This window comes from Monopterus albus, unplaced genomic scaffold (assembly GCF_001952655.1).
Source record: "Monopterus albus unplaced genomic scaffold, M_albus_1.0 scaffold202.1, whole genome shotgun sequence".
Lineage (NCBI taxonomy): Eukaryota > Metazoa > Chordata > Actinopteri > Synbranchiformes > Synbranchidae > Monopterus > Monopterus albus.
This window is the reverse complement of record NW_018128082.1, coordinates 892,398-911,426: the sequence shown is the minus strand read 5'-3', so window position 1 is coordinate 911,426 and position 19,029 is coordinate 892,398. Positions and strand designations below refer to the sequence as shown.

Here is a 19,029-nt window from a genome sequence, read left to right as displayed (position 1 = left end):
AGATGAACCACTAGCTCATGCATTTGCTTGATGCCACTGTTATTACAGATTCTACCGGTGTAGCCTAACAGTTGCACAATATGGCAACAAATCACACTACTCTATATGTTTACCTGCTGAAATTCCTGTTCAGTAGAATAATTAGCTTGACAGTGTTTTTATTTTCAGAGATGCATTGTAAAATACTACACATTATAAGCTACTGAGTTTGTGATTTTCATATCTTATTTTATATTTTCTGAGTGTATGTTGGGTGTTTCCGACCTGTAGATGGCAGAGAAGCTGTTTGTCAAAGGAGGCCACATTAAAGATGCCATAGACATGTACATCACAGCAGGATGCTGGGAGGAGGCTCATAAGGTCAGTATGCACACAGGTTAAACACACAGGTATGTAAAGCAGACAGATCTTGAAATTGATTAGAAATTCATTCTAAGGACAAATGCTCATAGTTTTTCTGCTCTCATTAATCAAAAACTCTTGAAAACACGTGAATAGATATTTATAGCAAGTCTGCTCAAATTACAGGGGGCATGATATGAGTGTAACCTATATATATTCATGAATAAGGCTGAAATGAAATGAAATGAATAAGGCTGGTGTTGTTTGATGCATTGTGTCTCCAGTTGGCAGTGGAGTGTATGACACAGGAGGATGTTATGCATCTGTACATCAGCAGAGCTCAGGAGCTGGAGAGAGACGGGAAGTTCAAAGAGGCTGAGAGGTAACTGCAGATCACTGTACAGTGTGTGTACATATATATATGTGTGTTTGTGTGTGTGTGTGTGTGTGAGTGCTGGAAGTATGAAAATGTAGTGTGGCAAACTGACATGACTGCAGTTGAAGTAGTTTCTGACCTTAGTTACAGAAAGAGAAATAATAAAGCAGCCTCTCACCGTTGACAGGTGGTGATTTAAGACCCTGTTTCCAGTGTCTAGACTGATGTACTAATGCAGAAAGGTGTCTCAGACCTCAAGTCTTTTTGAAGTCTGAGACACTTGCACATCATAGCAATAAACTGCTTGCCCACTAACAGTTGCCTTGGTGTGTGTGTGTGTGTGCGCGCGCGCACAGGCTGTTTGTTACAGTGAAGCAGCCCGACAACGCCATCACCATGTACAAGAAGAACCGGCTGTTTGATGATGTTATTCGCCTGGTGGCCAAGCATCACCCCGACCTGCTGACTGAGACCCACCTGCACCTGGCCAAGGTATGTGGTCAGCAAGTGAAGTTCTCAGTTCTGTTCTGACTTAGTTGATACAAACCTCCTTGTATATTTAACCATTTTCTGTGTAGATAATCAATCCTAGATCCTACTGTACGGTGAGGGCTACTGCACTCTGTGTTATTGTAAGTTAATGTGTATGGATGGTGTGTTTGTTGTAGGAGTTGGAGGCTGAATCCAGGTTCTCAGAGGCCGAGTACCACTTCTTGGAGGCTGGAGAGTGGAAAGCTGCTGTCCACATGTACAGAGTCAGTGATATGTGGGAGGATGCATACAGGGTACATACAGACACATTTGTTTTGTTGGCTTGCTAGTTGTTAATCCCATTTCATTTCCAAGATATTGCGTACCACTTGTCTGAACTGTAGGTATATGCTTTAAAGCTTGAAACCTAATCCCACACAGCACACATTTTCAGTTACAGTTTCTCTGTACCACCTTTGAGGTGGTGGAGTTGCTCTAGAGGCACACAAATAAAGCAAAAATACAGTACATATGCTAATGTTAGGTAAGACCGACAGTCTTGTGTTAGTCAAAAATGTTAAATCAGCTGTAAAATATGTCCTTTAAACTGGCATTGGTTTAAAGTGTGTGTTTAAACCACTTCAAACAATCACAAGAATGATGTATAGAATTTCAGAATAGTATACTTTGGCTCCCCTGTGGTAGTATCACAGACTGCTCTGACTTCACTGAGAGGAACTGTCAAAACATTTTCTAAAAACCAAAATGCATGGCCATTAAAATCTTTGGAAAGATGCTAAAATCATATAAAACTTATATCAGTAATGAACATTAAATAACAAGGACAGAGTTAAAATATGACAGTGCCATGTTGCTGTACTACTTTAATGTAGCTGTGGGTCTCTGCAGCTGCCAAGTCTTTAAGTCTGAATTTGGTTGGTTTGCTAAATACATATGAAGAGTTTCCTGTGTTGCAGTTTAGAGTTACAGCTAAAGATTATTTTTATAATCAGTTAGTATGATGTTTGTTTTCTTTATTAACTGTTAGGTCTATAAAGCAGTAGAAAATGAAATAAACCCATTACAATATCCTAGAGCCCCAGGTGACTTCATCTGACTAAAGTCAAAAAGCCAAACACATTCAATTTAATATAAGGCCAAAAAAATCAGCAAACTCTTACATTTGAGAAGCTGCAACCATCAGTGTTTTTGAATTTATGCCAGAAACTTTTACAATTATATTATCGGCTTCTATTATGTAGCTTCCATCATTAGCGGGATTGGAAAACCACTTTGCTGGAGGGCTACTAAAGTGATATGCAGTATATTTGTATATATATTTTTATGTGTGTGCGTGTCAGGTGGCTAAGAGTCATGGTGCTGGTGCCCAGAAGCAGGTGGCCTACCTGTGGGCTGGGAGCCTAGGTGGAGAGGCTGCCGTCAAGCTGCTCAACAAGTTTGGCCTCCTGGAATACGCCATTGAGTCTGCTTCAAATAGCTGGTGAGCTTCACAGTAATACATAAATGCAGCATGCACTGCAGTTCATTTTTATTGACTTGCATCTTCAGTGTAATGTGACCTGTGTAAAGTCTTAATAGATATTGTTGAGAGCTTTGTTTGTTGAGAGACATTTGTCTCATCCAGGAGGTTTTATTAGTTGTACTGTCACACAGTCATGATAGTCAATGAGTCCCTTAAAAAGAAGTGTGAGTTTTCATATCAGGAGGAAAGTGTTAGTGGCTGACAACTAGAGCAGAACGCACGCTGGCTTTAACAAGCTAGTTATTAAGTTCTAAGATTGTCTATCCACCTGAATATATATATAAATCATACTGTAAGTCAGCTTAAAGTAAAATTTGACTTGGTATGCTCTTTGTCTCGTCTCCAGCTCATTTGACTTTGCTTTTGACTTGGCCCGCCTTTCGTGTAAGGAGAAGATACCTGAGATCCACCTCAAACATGCCATATACCTGGAGGACGAGGTAAATCCACCATAGTTTTGCTCTATACGGTAACATATCAGCTGTTCAAAACTACTGTTTCACTGTAAAGTCTACAATGGTCCAACATCCGTCTCTTTTGTCTTGAACTGTACATTTGATCATTTGTAATGCTTAGTATTAAAAATTAAGTCATTATACTTTTTGTTCGTACTTCCTGTCCCTGAGAATGACGTAGACACTGGATGCCAGGTACAGCAGGGAATTTCTGAATGGTTTCCTTTTTCAGGGAAAGTTTCCTGAGGCAGAGGTTGAGTTCATCAAAGCAGGAAAACCCAAAGAAGCTGTTTTCATGTGAGTCCTACACATTTCAAGCACCTATAATTGATATTTTAGTAACTGCATATGAAATATCAATGTGAAGATAATGTGGCAGCATGAATGGGGTCATTCATAGAGGCCGTACCACCTGAATCTGCAGCTGCCCTCAGCTTCACAGAGCTTCAGCTCATTGTTCAGCTGTTTAGCCTACAACTCTACTCACTCTCAATACTCTCATAGACTGGTTTCATGAACATCAGACAGGCCCAAATAGTGACCAGCTTGTGAGTCATCAAGTGGACACAGACCAACACCAAACGAGTGATGCTGCTGCTCCATAACTGCTGAATGTACTGTATAAGAAATTGTTAACATGTTAGCCAAATCAACTTACTGTAAAAGGTAATGACAGCCAATTTGTAGGTTGCATGATTGTGATACTATTGGTCATCATTCCTCAAAATGTAGCATATGTTTTTATGTTGTTTTCATACCTCCCAGTTTCATACCTTTGATTTTGCTATGTTTCAGTCAGCCCTGACATTTATCTTATTCAAAGTTGCTGTTCATCAACTAGGTTTTAACAAGGTTTAAAGAGAGCTACAAGTTCATGCCTCTTTCCTGGGACTTGATATCAAGATTAAAGATTTTAATTTGCCATTTATGCATAAATAAACAGTCTAGGCATATAGGAATACTTGTGCAGGGGTCTCCTGGAGTCAAGTAAAGAGTTTAAAGCCAAAAGAACGAACACCCAGTCTAAGTATAAGATATCCCCAAGAATACAAAATAGTGGATAAAATTGATGTTGATGCAGGATTTGAACTAATCCTAAAAAAAAGCACATCTTAGATTCTATCTGATGGGTGTATGTGTGTGTGTGTGTGGCCTTGTTTTTCAGTACTTGCGTGGCCCAAAATCCATGAGTTACTATCTTTGTGGGGACCGGAGGCTGGTCTCCACAACGTAGTTTGTCGAATTTTATGAAAATGATGGGGTGTAAGGTTAGAGCAAGTGTAGGCTTTGGTTAAGTGTTAAGGTAAGGGTTAAGTATTAGGGTAAGGGTTAAGTGTCAGGCAAGTAGAAGTTCTGTTTAAGTTTTAGGGCAAGTCTCCTGGAAATGAATGTAAGTCTATGTAGGGACCTGGTAAGTGACAAAAACAAGGATGTGTGTGTGTGTGTGTGTGTGAGGGGGGCGACTGTGGTGAGGGGGGGTAGAGCGGTCAAATCTCAGTGCCTGCAGTCCCACATGTCGAAAGTGTCCTTGGGCAAGACACTGAACCCCAAGTTGCCCCCGATTGCTAGAGCCATTGGTGTGCCACAGATGGCTGCCTCGGTTCTGTACTGGAAACAAATTCCTTGTGTGTGTAACATACTTGGCCAAATAAAGTGGTTATCGTTATCGTGTGTGGGATGTGTGTGAACTGTTCCAGGTATGTTCACAACAAGGACTGGGCCAACGCACAGCGGGTGGCTGAGGGCCACGATCCAGAGAGTGTGGCTGAGGTTCTGGTTGGCCAAGCCACGTTCTGCTTTGAAGAGAAAGATTTCCAGAAGGCTGAAGCCTTCCTGCTCCGAGCCCAGAGACCCGATCTAGCTGTTAAATATTACAAGGTACCTGTCAGAGCCAAAGTGGCTAAGGATAAGAGAAACTTTATTTTACTGAAATTTTAATTCAGGGATTTGGCACAGATTGCTGGTCAACCACTGCACTGAAGTTGTCATTTCCTGGTTTTATATTTAACTATCTGCCTTATGGCCACTTGTTCTTTTATTGATTCCATATGTGCTGCTTATTTGTTGTCATCAGGATGCAGACATGTGGAGTGACGCCATGCGTATCTGTAAGGAGTATCTCCCCAACAAGCTCTCCATGCTTCAAGAGGAGTATGAGAAGGAGACCTCCAGGAAGGGAATCCGGTGAGAAGGCCTCATTTCTTGTAATCATTTGTTTCATTTTAGTCTGGCGAACTGCAAAATTGTGAATTAATTTATTGATGCAATGCTATTTAAGTAAAAACACAAATAGTCCCTGAAGCTATATCTTGTTAGAATTATAAAGATGTCAAAAGGCTTTTCAACATGACTCACAAATACAGATCATTTCTGTATTTTTAAAAGTGTTTTCTAGGTTTTGTTCACCTGGTATGTTCTTATGTTATTAAGAAACCCTTGAAAAGCCAGAGGGAAGCCACAAATCCCACGATGAACATTTTACAGCCTCTCCACTCACCCACCAATATTATCTATGCACAAAGAGTCTGTTTGATGCTTTATTAAAACAGCTCATGTGTTACCCCAAATTGAAACTCCCAACAAGGAATAGCTTGTTAGCTGGCAAATAAGCAGCACACAGCTCTTATCCCCCTCCCATCACTTCTCCCTCTTTAATGACTCCTGGGAGAACACATCAAAAGTTACCAATGATGTGGAAGAGGCTTAAAGTGAGAAAAACACTGAATTATTCCTGCCAGTTTACAGCTCAGGCTCCAGCTCAGTGCAAGGCTTTCCTGTTTCTTGTAGGCACCCACAAGCCATGATCCAATTTTAATTTGCTAATAGATAGCACCGTTTCATCGCAAGGAATCATGGGACTTTAATCTCACTGAAATGTACAGTAAGCTCATGAAGCTAAGGATATAAATTGGAAATCAAGAAAGAGGTGGAGAAATAATTGATTGATTATTAGAAAACTGGAGGTGGAACCCACACTGAGAAAGTTAGAGATCTGAGTAGGTAAAATGTGTCCCCTTCATCACTCTGTGTTCGTCTGCTGTTCCAGAGGTGTGGAGGGCCTACTGGAACAGGCCCGGGAGTGGGAACAGTCAGGCGAATACTCCCGCGCCGTGGAGTGTTACCTGAAGGTGAAGGATGACTCCAACACGGCACTGATGGAGAAGTGCTGGATGAAGGTAAAAGTTAGCATCCTGTCTGACTGTCGAACAGATTTACAGCACCTCCAATCAGCACAAATTAATCTTATTGTCACATTGGGTGGAAAATTAATCAGTAACTCTTTTTCTAATCTGTTAATAATCAACCTGGAGGGTTGGGAAAAAATCTGAGGAGTCATCAGACAATTTACAGGGCAGGAAAGCAGTAAAAAAAACAAACATTTATGCTACAGAAAGTTCTATTTCCATTTTAAGATGGCCCTTTAGTCCTTGTTTTGACCTTTTCTGAATTATTGGATAATGTTTCCTCCTCAGATCTTTAGAAACACTTAAAATACAACAGTCTCTTTGTCTCACCAGCTCATTTTCTGTAGACATATACAGTACAACTGGTGGTAGAAAAAGTGTCGCTTTATGGGGCCAAAGCCAAAAAATGATCTGAAGCACAAGTTTTTTTGTCAAGCATCCTTATAGTCCACCTTTTCTACTGTGAGGGTTCGCTGCTTATTCTGTTGCACTTCAGTATTAACTGTAACTCTGGGTTTTGGACTATTGGTCAGACAAAAAAAGTCACCCTCAAAATGTCACTATGTGCTGTGAGAAATTGTAATGGGTATTTTCATAATGTATGACATTTTATAGTCTCGCTGATTAACTGACAGTATAGAAAATAATTTAGTTGCAAGTTTATTTAACAATTTGAGACCTGTTTCACAATACTTTATGTAGCAAACAGTACATGGTGCTGAACCAAGCAGCTCTACAAAAAAATCCATAGAAAAGAGCAGGACTCATGAGTTGGGACTGTCGAAATGATAAAAATACAGAACATATTCATTATTGTTTTATTTAATGAATAATATGATTGCATGTTTCAGTCCCACAGAGAATATTTTTAATGTAGTGTTTAATACTGGAATACTATGTTTCATTAAAGAGTACACAAGCTGAGGAGCAAACAAGATACTTAAAACAGAAGCACAACATCCGGATACTATAATTAAAACTGCATTCACAATATAGCCTGACCAATACTGTGGATGTATCAGGCCAGTCTTAATATTGGCTGATATTTATTTGACATAAACACATTAAAGAAACAATAGTTTTTATTAACTTTAAAGTAGTTAAAGAATTGTGACCAAGATGCGTACTGCCGACATTGAAGCGACAGAACAGATATATAATTGCAGCCCTGATGGAGGAGGAAGGAGAAAGGTCATCATGTCACCGACATTTATAGATTTCCTTCTGCTGGGAGTATGAAGGTGCTCCGCAAATATTGTGCGTTATTGACTGTAAAGCTGTGGAGATCAGATTATTTGAAATCCGAGTGGTTGGTTTGATGCTGTTGCTAAAAGAGAGGCCACAAGGTCCCAGAGATCAATAGTTTTTCCTTTTCTTTCTGGGAGTTTAAATGTTTTTTCTCATGGTGCTGTTTGAGGGGAGGTCGTAAGGTCGACAAAATCAATATGTTTCCTTCCTGTGGGGAGCCGGAATATGCACATTAGGTTTTTATTCCAATTACTAGTTTTCAGAGAAAGACAGAGGCAATCACTTAACCTCTGCTCCTCTCCAGGGTTACCTACAGCATGTGGAACCTGTGACAGGTGTGCAGGAGTTATGTGCTTCCTCACCAAATCATCTAACTGAATGAGGTAGTGAGTGTGGTATTAACAAATAGAAGCCAACACTAATATTATCTTAAAAGTAACAGTGATTTAAATTTTTAAGATTCACATTAGAATTTTGAGCCAAAACACGATTGACAGAAAAATTTTCTACAACTTCTCACAAGTGGGCATTTGCTGCTTTTCTGATTTATATTGCTTTAAATTTTACATCTTTGGGTTTTCACCTGTCAGACGAAACAGGTGAACATATCTCTCTGTACATGTGATTGCCTTTTTGTTTTATTTGAGACCATATAATTATCTGACCAATCAAAACAAACAAAATAATTACTGAGTGAAAATAATTCTTATTAGTGACCATGTATTAAACATAAATGTTACCATCGCTTAAAGCTAATATACATCAGCAATATTTGAACTGTTACATTATTACAATAACAACCTTTAATTATACAAAGGTGTTGTAATAACTTGCAGTAACTATATTACATTTTGACAGGGACTATAGTGTTAGTATAATGATTTAGTTTTTGTTTGCTTGTTTTTTAATGATAGCTGAAGAACATTTTATAATTAATTATGTTCATATTCTTAGTTATTTGGACATCTTACAACCGCTGTGGTGTTATGGTGTAAATTTAAGATTTAAAAAATAATACTCCACCGCTGTGGAAAAGACAAAGATAAAACTATTTGTACTTGGGCAGACAAAGGCCTTTTTGTGTGTTCTATTAGTGTGTCTACATTTTGTTTGTGCATATTGTGTGTCTCCAGGCAGCAGAGTTGTCCATCAAGTTCCTGAGTGGAGACCGAGCGTTAGAGGTGATCCAGTTGGTCGGACCACGCCTCACACACCTGAGGAAGTACAATGCCGTGGGTGAACACGAAGACGCACATCACACCATGGCACAAAAACAGCCACATTTTCATCTGGTCAAGTACAAGTATTTATACAAAAAGGATAAACACTGCATGAATAAACCGCTCTAAATATGTTGCTCTGAACCAGCTTCAGATATGTTTAGTTATCATCTACATTTAATTCAGCTGATGCATCTCCTGTTGTGTTCGTGCTTCCACACTGAAGGCTGCTGAGCTCTACTTAAACATGGACCTGATCAAAGAGGCGATCGACGTCTTTATTGAGGGCGAGGAGTGGAACAAAGCCAAGAGAGTCGCCAAGGAGCTGGAGCCAAGGTTTCACACACACACACTCACATACACGAACACTTGAATATACCATAGTTATTATTGGTAAAACGGTGACAAAGGCAGGGACTGACACGGAATTCAAAGTAAAAAATAAACAGAAACTCAAACATGAGGAGAAGCTAATTATATAATTTAAAAGTTTACACACTAGAATTACCCACTTTCTTTTGTACGCCTCCACCAACCAGCCAAGTTGCAGTTTACATGCATGTCTGTCCAGACCTGTCCGGACTTTGGAGGAATTTAAGAAAAGATATTAGGTGTATTTTTTGGCAGAATGGAAGTTATCGCTATATTGACATGTATGAACCTAGTGAATAATTTGCAATGAGAAACCTGCTGTCTTCACTTAGAGACTGTTTTTACAGAGGAGTGATAGAAAGCCTTGTCACATCACAAAGCGATAATCACCTGGCGCTCAATGTCAACAAAACCAGTGAGCTTGTGGTGGAGTTCCAGAGAAACAGGAGGCCCCCGTCCTGGTTGTCATCCAGGAAGAGGAAGTGAAAAGGGAGGAGTACTACCGCTACCTTGGGGTCCAAAAAAAAACGGACCAAAGTCAGAATACTGAAGCTGTCTTCAGGAAGGGACAGAGCAGAGGAGGCTCTGATTCTTCAGTGTATGCAACAGGGTCCTGCAGATCTGCTGTCAGTGCTCTGTTCTTCATGGTGGTGGTGAGGTCACAGTTACCATGACCTTTGACCACCAAAATCTAATCAGTTCATCCTTAAGTTCAAATGGACGTTTGTGCCAAAATTAAATAAATCCCCTCAGAGGGTTCCTGAGGAACTGCGCTCATGAGGACGGGGCGGACAGATGTGACAAACAGTGTGTCACCAGTGCAGAGGCATAAAAGTGCTTCTGTTCAAAAACATTTTACTTGGGTTTCCAGTTTACAAACTGAGGTTGCACATCTACAGTAAATACCATTGTTTTCATTATTTAGAAATAAAGACGTTTACTGGGAATAAGTGAAATTACAATTTAGAGGTGTGCAGCACATCATTTCTTAGCACACCTTTTTTAACCATACACACCTCGGGATAAACAACTGGCAGCTGATAAGACACAGCAACTAGAAGCAGTGATAATGCTAATAAACACATTCAGAGCTCTGGTGCCTTTGCAATTTTTGTGACATTAGCATGGATGAAAATCCTACTCTTTCCTTGAAACATCCCAAACATTGGAGATATGCCAGATATGCTATATTAATTAAAGGCGACTGGAGTAGAAACAGGCAGAGCTGCACTCCTGGCAAATTGTGTCAGTGCGAGATTTAATCAGTGTTAGTGATCAGACACACAGACTGTTTAATTTATTTTCTCTGGAAAATTAGAAGCATAGCAACTTAATAGATTTTCAGTGAGCTCCTCTTTCAGCTGTCACCGCTTTCTAACTGAAACCGCTAACAGCTGATTCTGCTCTCTGAGCTAATGGGCAGGGTCTTTCCTGAGTTAATCTTTTTTTTAATTACTTTTGCAATTCATTCAATTTTAGGCAGAAAAACTTTTCTTCTTGCTCTCCACATAAGGACTCATTTATTCGCTGCATCTCACTGATGACACTGTTTATCAACCTGTCCACTGCCTTCAGACTTAAAAGTGGAGTTGGTTACCTGTGTCTTACTTCAGTATATGACTTTATCTTATCCCTCTGATCCTGGGCAGTTACGAGGGCTATGTGGACCAGAAATACAAAGAGCATCTTAAGAATCAAGGCAAAGCGGACTCTGTAAGTACAGTTACACACTCTGTTACCAGTATGAAATATTGTCATATTATCAATCTAATACTGTAAGTTTGAGCCTAATCAGGACAGAGCTACTATCACCAAAGTATGATAGATTATTTTCAGAGTCAAATCCACGTGTTCATGAAGAATCAGTGGTGGGAAGTCATAGTGCACAAGACATTGTCTTGTCTAAATTAATATCATCACCATACAGGTCAGGTTTCCTCCTGCCCATGTCAGCCACTGGGATAAAATTGCAAAGTTTAGGTTTGACTTTGTAAATTATACTTTACAAACATGAACAAACCAGGATTCACTTAAACACCTGGATGATTTTAAGTTCTTTCATGCTGCATTTTGTAAAATTGATGGTGTACGCATGTGTCTAGCTGGTGGGTGTGGATGTCATGGCGGCTCTGGACATGTATGCAGACAGAGGCCAGTGGGCGAAATGTCTGGACACAGCATCTCAGCAGGTATTAAAAGCACAAAGAATCTTACACTGTATTATTTAATGTGTTGTGTAGCTGCAAGACTTTGACTCTTAGTCGTCTGTGTTGTTTATCTTGGTTTGATCATTTCTCATCATCTCTGTGTTGTGTTTTGTCAGAATTTTAAGATCCTTCATAAATACGTGGCTCTGTATGCTACACAACTCATCAACGAGGAAGACGCTCCGAAAGCTCTGCAGCTCTACATACAGCACGGAGCTCCACCGAACCCTCAGGTACACAACAGCCTACCTTTATGAAGCTGCTATTCCAACGGTGTTCTTATGTACAACACATGGCTGAAAACAAGCCTGTTTACTGTGTTTTGGAAGCAAACCTCGAGCTCCATAAACCTTATTGAAAAAATGTTTGAAACAAGACCGAAGCGTATAATCATTTCACCTGTTTTTATTCTCAGAACTTCAACATCTACAAGCGCCTGTTCCTGGACCTGATTAACCTCCCAGACACTGATGGACCAGAGTCTTACCGCACGTGGGCCGACCTCCGCAATTTCCTGCTGCAGCTGGTACATCAACAACACACTTTACAGACTGTGCCGCCTGGTTTCACCTCTGTCTAAACTGAAACGGACTGTCTCGTTTAGAGCATCAACTGGTCCATATTTGTTAAACGGACACCTGTGTTGTGTTTATGTGATTTCAGTGTGAGAACATGACCAAGTCCGCCGAGGCCAACTCTCCAGCTCATGAAGACTTTGAACAGATGCTGCTGATTGCTCACTACTTCGCCACGCGATCTGCTGCTAAAGGAATCGAGCAGCTGGTAAATGAAACACAGAAACAAACAGAATGTTTCAGCTCAGCTCTAAACAACAACTGAGGTTGAGTTCACGCAGGCACGATTACATTTTTCATAATCACAAAATATTCCTACAGGAATTTGGGTTGATTTGCTTAATTTGTTCCTCATATACGTCCTCTCCCACATGTTGGGAAATGTGGGGAGTAATGCATGAACAGTCAGACGTTCATTTGAAGATCAAAACTGACTGCTACATGTTTTACCAAAATAAAAAGTAACAGGACGTGCCAGTGTGTGGGATTGTTCCAGACCAAACTTTTGATAACTGATCTTATTAATATTCTCCTGTCTTACTATGTTGTGATCCACACCTGTTGGTGACAGGATGATGGGTGTCTTGTCTTATTACTAATTATTATTTACTAATTTACTGCCATTCATTTTCAGGAGACTGTAGCAGTCAAGCTGTCTGTGTCCCTGCTTCGTCACACCGAGCTCATTCCTGTAGACAAGGCTTTCTACGAGGCTGGTCTGGCCTGCAGGGTGGGTCCACCGAACAGTCAGGAGGAACAACAGTTTCACATTTTGTCCCCCTTTCACATTTTAGTTTTGGGTAATCATACGCCGTGTGACCTAAAACTTCCCTCCAGGGTGTCCAGGCGGCCTCGAGGGCGTAGGCATTGACCATTTCCTTTCAACGTTGTAGTATCTGCTGGCAAATAAAGGAGCAAAACCATGAAAATAGTGATATCAAAAGCACAGTTTAATGTGATTAGAATGTAAAACAAATGAAAACTACATTCTGCTATACTCCGGTAAATGTTAGCATGAGATTTTGTAACTTATACAAGTTTTCATCCTGTCAGGCTGTCGGCTGGGAGAACATGGCCTTCATCTTCCTCAATCACTTCCTCGAACTGTGTGATGTGAGTATCAGAGCTCCTCTGTAAAACTAGACATGAAGAAATGTGCATGTTTCATAACAGTCTGTACTTTTAAGCTCCCCAAAATCCTTAAACCAGTGAGTCAGTATCTGAACATCTGTTCTGTGTATATATTTTAGGAATATCAGAAAAATGTCAGTAATGTGTCTCAACACCATAAGATCCTTTTGACCATGAATTTGATTTTCTGTTTGCAACTGGAACCAGTTAAACAAAAGTAGGGTGCAAGTTTATGAACAGGCTAAGCATTGCTTTAATTTGGTTCCATAAATATATGATTAACTGTATCATTAATCTTGTCTCTTTAGAGATCAGGAGGGGGTAATCTCTTTTCTTATCAGTTGATTCTTCTGCCTCTAGGCCTTTGATGAGGGGACCCTGGACACTCTGGACCACTCAGACTTCGTGGACACCGACATTCCCTTTGAGGTTCCAGTTCCCGCCAAACTCTGTGTCACTGTAAGATGTCGACCGCACCCTCCAAACACACATCAAAATGCACATGTGGACACAGTGGTCAGACTGATAGATGGAGATGTGTTTGTGCTGTGTCATGAATAACATCTGGCCCAGTTAGAGTCACATTCGTCTGTGGTGCTGTATGAAAATAATGAGAAGTGGCACTTCAGTCAGCAGCAGGAAGCCACACAGCTCTAAGTGCCAGCGGCATTAAAACATTGTTAAAATGTTGTGTCAGTAGTTGAATTTCTGAAAACTACAGATTTACATTTGCTCTATTTTAATTTGTCCTCCTTTTCGTTCTCTCTGTGGGCTTGCTACAGAACGCCCAGCGGGAGCAGATCCGGGACTGGGTGCTGATGGTGTCTGTGGACAATCGGTTGGAGCAGGTTCTACCACAAGATGAGAGGAACACTTATGAAGCCTCGTTGGTAGCTGCAAACACCGGCCTTCGCTCGCTGCCCTGTGTCCTCACCGGTAATACATACACACACCGCTAATACAATTTGAAATTAATATGATATAAAATGTTCCTTCACTAGCAACAAAAGATTTGTCAGTTCGGAGCTTTAACATACACTGTACCCCTCACTCCGTGGTGCCCCTGCCTGCAGGCTACCCTGTGCTGAGGAACAAGATCGAGTTCTCGATGGCAGGGAAAGCAGCAAACAAGGAAGACTGGAACAAATTCCTCATTGCCACTAAGGTGAGACCAGACAGACGGATGACAGGTTTCTGTAAATATGGGCTGGAAACAGAGGAAAGAGGAGGACCTCCTCCTCTAAAATATTCAGAACAACCCTGGACTCACTCACCGTTCATTCTACCTTAAATCAGCTGTATTCTGTTTGTCATTTGGCCCAGAGTTTTTTGCCAGCAGATAAGTATCATGTCATCCCTGTGAGATGATTAAAAAGCAGGCTGAGCCTCAATAAGAACAAGGAGAGTGACACACTCTCCTTTTAGTTTATGAGGAACTCGTGCTAAAACATTTATACTCAGTAGTAAACCTATCCTCAGCCTTCCCAGGAGCAGATGAAGAGACAGGCTCACCTCAAACTTCCCAGGTATATGCTGAATTTGGAAAGAAGCCTTCCCAGTATTTTGCTCTGTATAAATGGAATGAATTGCAAAGAATTTTTAAAAATGGATTGTTTTGAAGAGGTTTTATTCTTCATGTGTGACTGTTGACTCCAACAACTAACGCAGCCTAACTAATTAACAAACAGAAAACCTTGACAAAGGAAGTATTAATCCATCATAGATGTACTGTAAGGCTGCAACCAACAAATGCTGATTGTTAGATCTGTAAGTTGTTTTACCTCATACATATGCAAATGTATTCAGCACAGTCCAAACAGATCTAATGTTGCACCTGTGTGAGGTTTCTACTGTATCACTCAACATCATGTCAGAAAAATCTGTAAGCTGTAAAGTACCAGTTGGTCTCTCTGGGTGCCTGGCGAGACAATGGAACTGACGTGTACAATGGGAGTCAGTAGGCACCCAAAAACAAATCTTCCCCCAGGGCCCCTTTAGGGCATGGTGCATACACACATACTTGCAGTCATCGTTTACCGGGTCCGTACATTCATTTCCAGGAGAACTACCCCAACCTTAACCAAAGCTGACACTCGCTCTAACCTTACACCCCGTCATTTTCATAAAATTCCAACAATTTATTTGTGGGGTCCAGCCTTCGATCCCCACAAAGCAGTATGCTCCCAGTGTTCCATCCCCACAAGTGTATATATAACGAGGCCCTCCCCCCACACAGATAGTGAATACAGATGGAGAGGAGGTTTCTCATTTACAAAAACTCATTTCACTGAATTTTATCATCTCTCAACACCAGTGATTTTATGTGAAGTGGCAGAGTGGACAAATCACAGCATCTCATCTTTACCTGAAACACACCCAGGCCTTTATACCTCCCACCTGCTGTAGTGACAACATGCAAGATGTGTTAGGCCTGTAAATACTCAACATTTTATGAAACTCCAAAAATTTGGCTTTGCTTTTACTATTTATGTTTGAAAAAATGAAACCGTTTTAATAGATTATCAAAATACCTGGCAGTTCTTTTTTTTCTGACCATTAAGTAATGGATTAATCATTTGAGCTCCAATATGTTGAATCTGTCTTCTGATTGGTCGTTGTTCATCCTCCACCGCAGAGCACTCACAGTCCAGAGTGTCAGGACATCCTCCAGTTCATCAGCCAGTGGTGCGGCGGCCTGCCGGCGCTCGGATTCTCCTTCCAATGATCCGGCCCTGCTGCTTCAGCTGATTAGATTACTCACTTCCAACTTTGTTGTAAGGTCTGAAATGCCATTTCTTTTTCCATTGATCCACTTATTTAAAGAACTTTAGTTTTTTTAACTGTCAGAATCAGCCTTAATATCAGACACATATTCCAGTATGTGGATAAAATAACCTCTGTCTGGGACAAATTTGTTGGAATGTCACCCTGGACATGACCTCAGCTCAGCTTCAGAATTTATTATTTATTTACATTTTTGGCTGGAGGATGCTTAAAGCTGTTGTTTAACAGTTTAAAAAATGCACTCATTTGCTTTTTTTTACCAAGACTTTGTGGAAAAGATTGAAACCACTCTCATGGTTATACAGTAAATATGAAGCTAAAGCAGCTGGTTAGCTTAGCTTAGCATAAAGGCTGGAAACGGGGAAACCGTTAGCCTGGTTCTGTCTGAAGGTAACAGAATCATCTCTTGACTTCTGGGATCCTGTTGTCACTGTTCCCAGGCAAGAAATAGTCCAGCATGTAACCCCATACTGTCTACGATCAGAGCATTACCCATCTTCTGATATTTCTCATAGCAATACTAACAAAAGGTTAAACAAAGAGACTTGACTGTCCCGTTGGGTTCAATTCACACTCTGTCCTCCGAATGCTTAACTTTCATGATCCTGACTACAAGCAGCAGTCAGGAAGATCAACCCCCGTAAAGCAGCAGGACCGGACAACATCCCAGGGAGGGCTACATTTGTTTGAACCTCAATTAAAGGACAAGTCTTCTGGTATGTTCTATTTTTGTTATTGTCAACAAATCCCATAAAAACAACCAAAACCAACAACGTGTGTCCATCTCAGGCCCAAGTTCACGGGTTGCCGCTGGCGACGCAAATCTTTAAGAACACCTCACAAATATCGAACATAACAAGAGGCTCGGGGCATTTGTTGGGGACTATTATCAGTGGCGTATTGATCCACATTTAATGCTCCTGTATGTGGTGTATTTACAGCAGCAGAGTCAAAGTGAGGGTTGATGGTAATTAAGGAACAACAGTGGTGGTGCTCTGTGGTTCAGAATATATAAGACACACAAAGAACGTTTCATCTTTTCATGTGGTTTGTTGACAATAAGAAAAAAAACAGTTCATTCTGTCCTCGGACTGGTCCCATTCCTCTGCTGTTGTCTCCTCCGTCGTCCCTTCGTTTTCTCCTTCTCTCACCAGAAGGACTTTCTCTCAGGATGACGTCGCTGAATAAAGAGCCAAATGCTTCTGTCAGATTTTAACAAAACACTTAGTACTCCAGAATATATTCTCACACTTTAACACAGTAGCTTCGCCTGGCACTGTGCTGACTGAAGGACAATTTCATGTGTGCAGTTTGAAATATGCTTTTCTCTGTGTGTGTGTGTGTGTGTGTGTGTGTGTGTGTGTGTGTGTATGTGTGTCAGAAGCTGGTATCTCGGCAATGCCTTTATTGGGAGCTTGATATGGAATGTATATTGTTTATCAATAAACAGTTTTTGTCTTTATTATGAGATGCTGTTATCAATTTCTTAATGTTTGTTAATATAGTAATAGGCGTAACCCATCTTATTGTCAGCACAGGATGTTGGGAAATTAAAGTGCTATTTTAAGTCAGATTTCTAGCAAGTCTGACTTGTTTAATCACATTAGTCATTTGTCACTTAAGTTACAAATTATTCCCTAAAATAATGTACCCTTACAGTTTATTTCATTACCTTCATTTCATAATCACGGAAGTAATCAACAGACAACCAAGGAAAATGTAAATGAGCCAGAGTTTAGCCAACACAGCCAATTTTCATCTGGCCAGATGTTAAAAAGCACACTAAAAACAACAGCTGATCCAAAGCACAACTCATTTGCCTTATGGTTAATGTGATGTCAGACTGGATAGTACTTTCAATGGGAAGGTCATTCCCACTGAACGTGTGGGGTCGGAGAATGACAGATTTCTTCTCGGACAGTCCAGATACACTCTGATCCTTTGGAGCTTCTACTTCGCTGGAAGGAGAAAGACAGGACAAAGGAGCAAAAGCGTTGTATGTTCCTTTGTATAGCCCTATTGACAATAACCCAGACTGTGGGACTTCCTTTCCTTTGCCACACTGAGGACCCAGTGTGTCCTGTCTTTGACATCAGCTTCCCAGCTGAAGCCCTCAGAGCCCAGTACCATCCAAGAGTTGTTGAACCTTTCTGTGTCTCACGCTGCTCAGATCTTCAGACAGGATGAGCTGCGATTGGATCCAGGACCACAGGAGTGTAGGAGACCAGCTCCTTCATCGTGTTCCACATATTGAAGTTCAGGTTGCCCGGGTGTGTGGCCTGATCTATCAGAGCTCCTCAGGGCAACTGTGAATCCTCCAGCAGGGGGCGCCGCTGGACTCGTCCCACTTCAGCCTTATAGTTGTGCAGGAATGAGATGTCTTCAGCTCTCAGCTGCTATCTGTCTGCTCAGAGCCTCCATCTTCTCCTTCATCTCCTTTAGTTTTTGCTTTTCCTCCGCCCTCAGAGCAGTGATCCTGGCCTCCTCTTCCTCTTCTAGAAACTGGTGAAGCTTCATAAACCACTCCTTAATCTGCCTCTGTGTGTCGGGCCTGGGCCTTAATACGTTCTACTCTTTCATCACAATTTGCTTTAAGTTGTTCAAAGAGCTTCAGGTAAAAAGATTTCCCGTATAACCCAGGCAGGTTTTAGGATCCCAAAGAGTCACCTTTGGTCTTTGATCAATATTCAACAATGGCCACAGTTTTTCTCTAACTTTGAAGTTAATATAATATTCATGAATAAACAGAACAACAAGCAGCAGCTCAGTAGGCAGTTTGGTTTGTTTATTTAATTGTTTGGTGTCCTTATAAAACATTTTTACATGAAATCATTGGAAACAACAACAAAAAAGCCACATACTGAAAATACAAAACCATGCAAACACACACTATCACATCTTGAAATTTTATTTTAAACTGCGAAGCCTCTTGTTTACCTTTTAATTCATGACTTCAGCAGCAACACTGGACAGACCCGAGCAAACCAGTTGAACTGCTTATTTACACCATAATCAATAAATAATACATGAAAAACATGAATATACTTGTACAAAAGTTGTAAATACACACCAGGGGAGAAGCCGCACATTGACCTGTTTCTTTCTGTTTCATTAAATAAA

At 40.7% G+C, this 19,029-nt stretch overlaps 1 protein-coding gene across 2 annotated transcripts in view; it reads left to right on the top strand.

Moving 5' to 3' along the window:
• The window catches only part of ift172 (intraflagellar transport 172), a 36,271-nt gene extending 19,746 nt beyond the window's left edge, over positions 1-16,525 (top strand). The window contains exons 26-48 of one of the 2 annotated variants that reach the window (XM_020618203.1): positions 271-360; positions 627-724; positions 1,075-1,210; positions 1,387-1,503; positions 2,551-2,690; positions 3,079-3,172; positions 3,420-3,484; positions 4,885-5,065; positions 5,262-5,371; positions 6,234-6,363; positions 8,754-8,852; positions 9,067-9,176; positions 10,862-10,925; positions 11,315-11,401; positions 11,536-11,652; positions 11,835-11,945; positions 12,083-12,202; positions 12,629-12,724; positions 13,048-13,107; positions 13,486-13,584; positions 13,908-14,061; positions 14,199-14,290; positions 15,761-16,525. In XM_020618203.1, coding sequence (XP_020473859.1) covers positions 271-360; positions 627-724; positions 1,075-1,210; positions 1,387-1,503; positions 2,551-2,690; positions 3,079-3,172; positions 3,420-3,484; positions 4,885-5,065; positions 5,262-5,371; positions 6,234-6,363; positions 8,754-8,852; positions 9,067-9,176; positions 10,862-10,925; positions 11,315-11,401; positions 11,536-11,652; positions 11,835-11,945; positions 12,083-12,202; positions 12,629-12,724; positions 13,048-13,107; positions 13,486-13,584; positions 13,908-14,061; positions 14,199-14,290; positions 15,761-15,850 — 2,460 coding nt within the window. In that variant the 3' untranslated portion in view covers positions 15,851-16,525. The other variant, XM_020618204.1, reaches the window with a different exon arrangement.
• Positions 16,526-19,029: the final 2,504 nt, after the last annotated feature.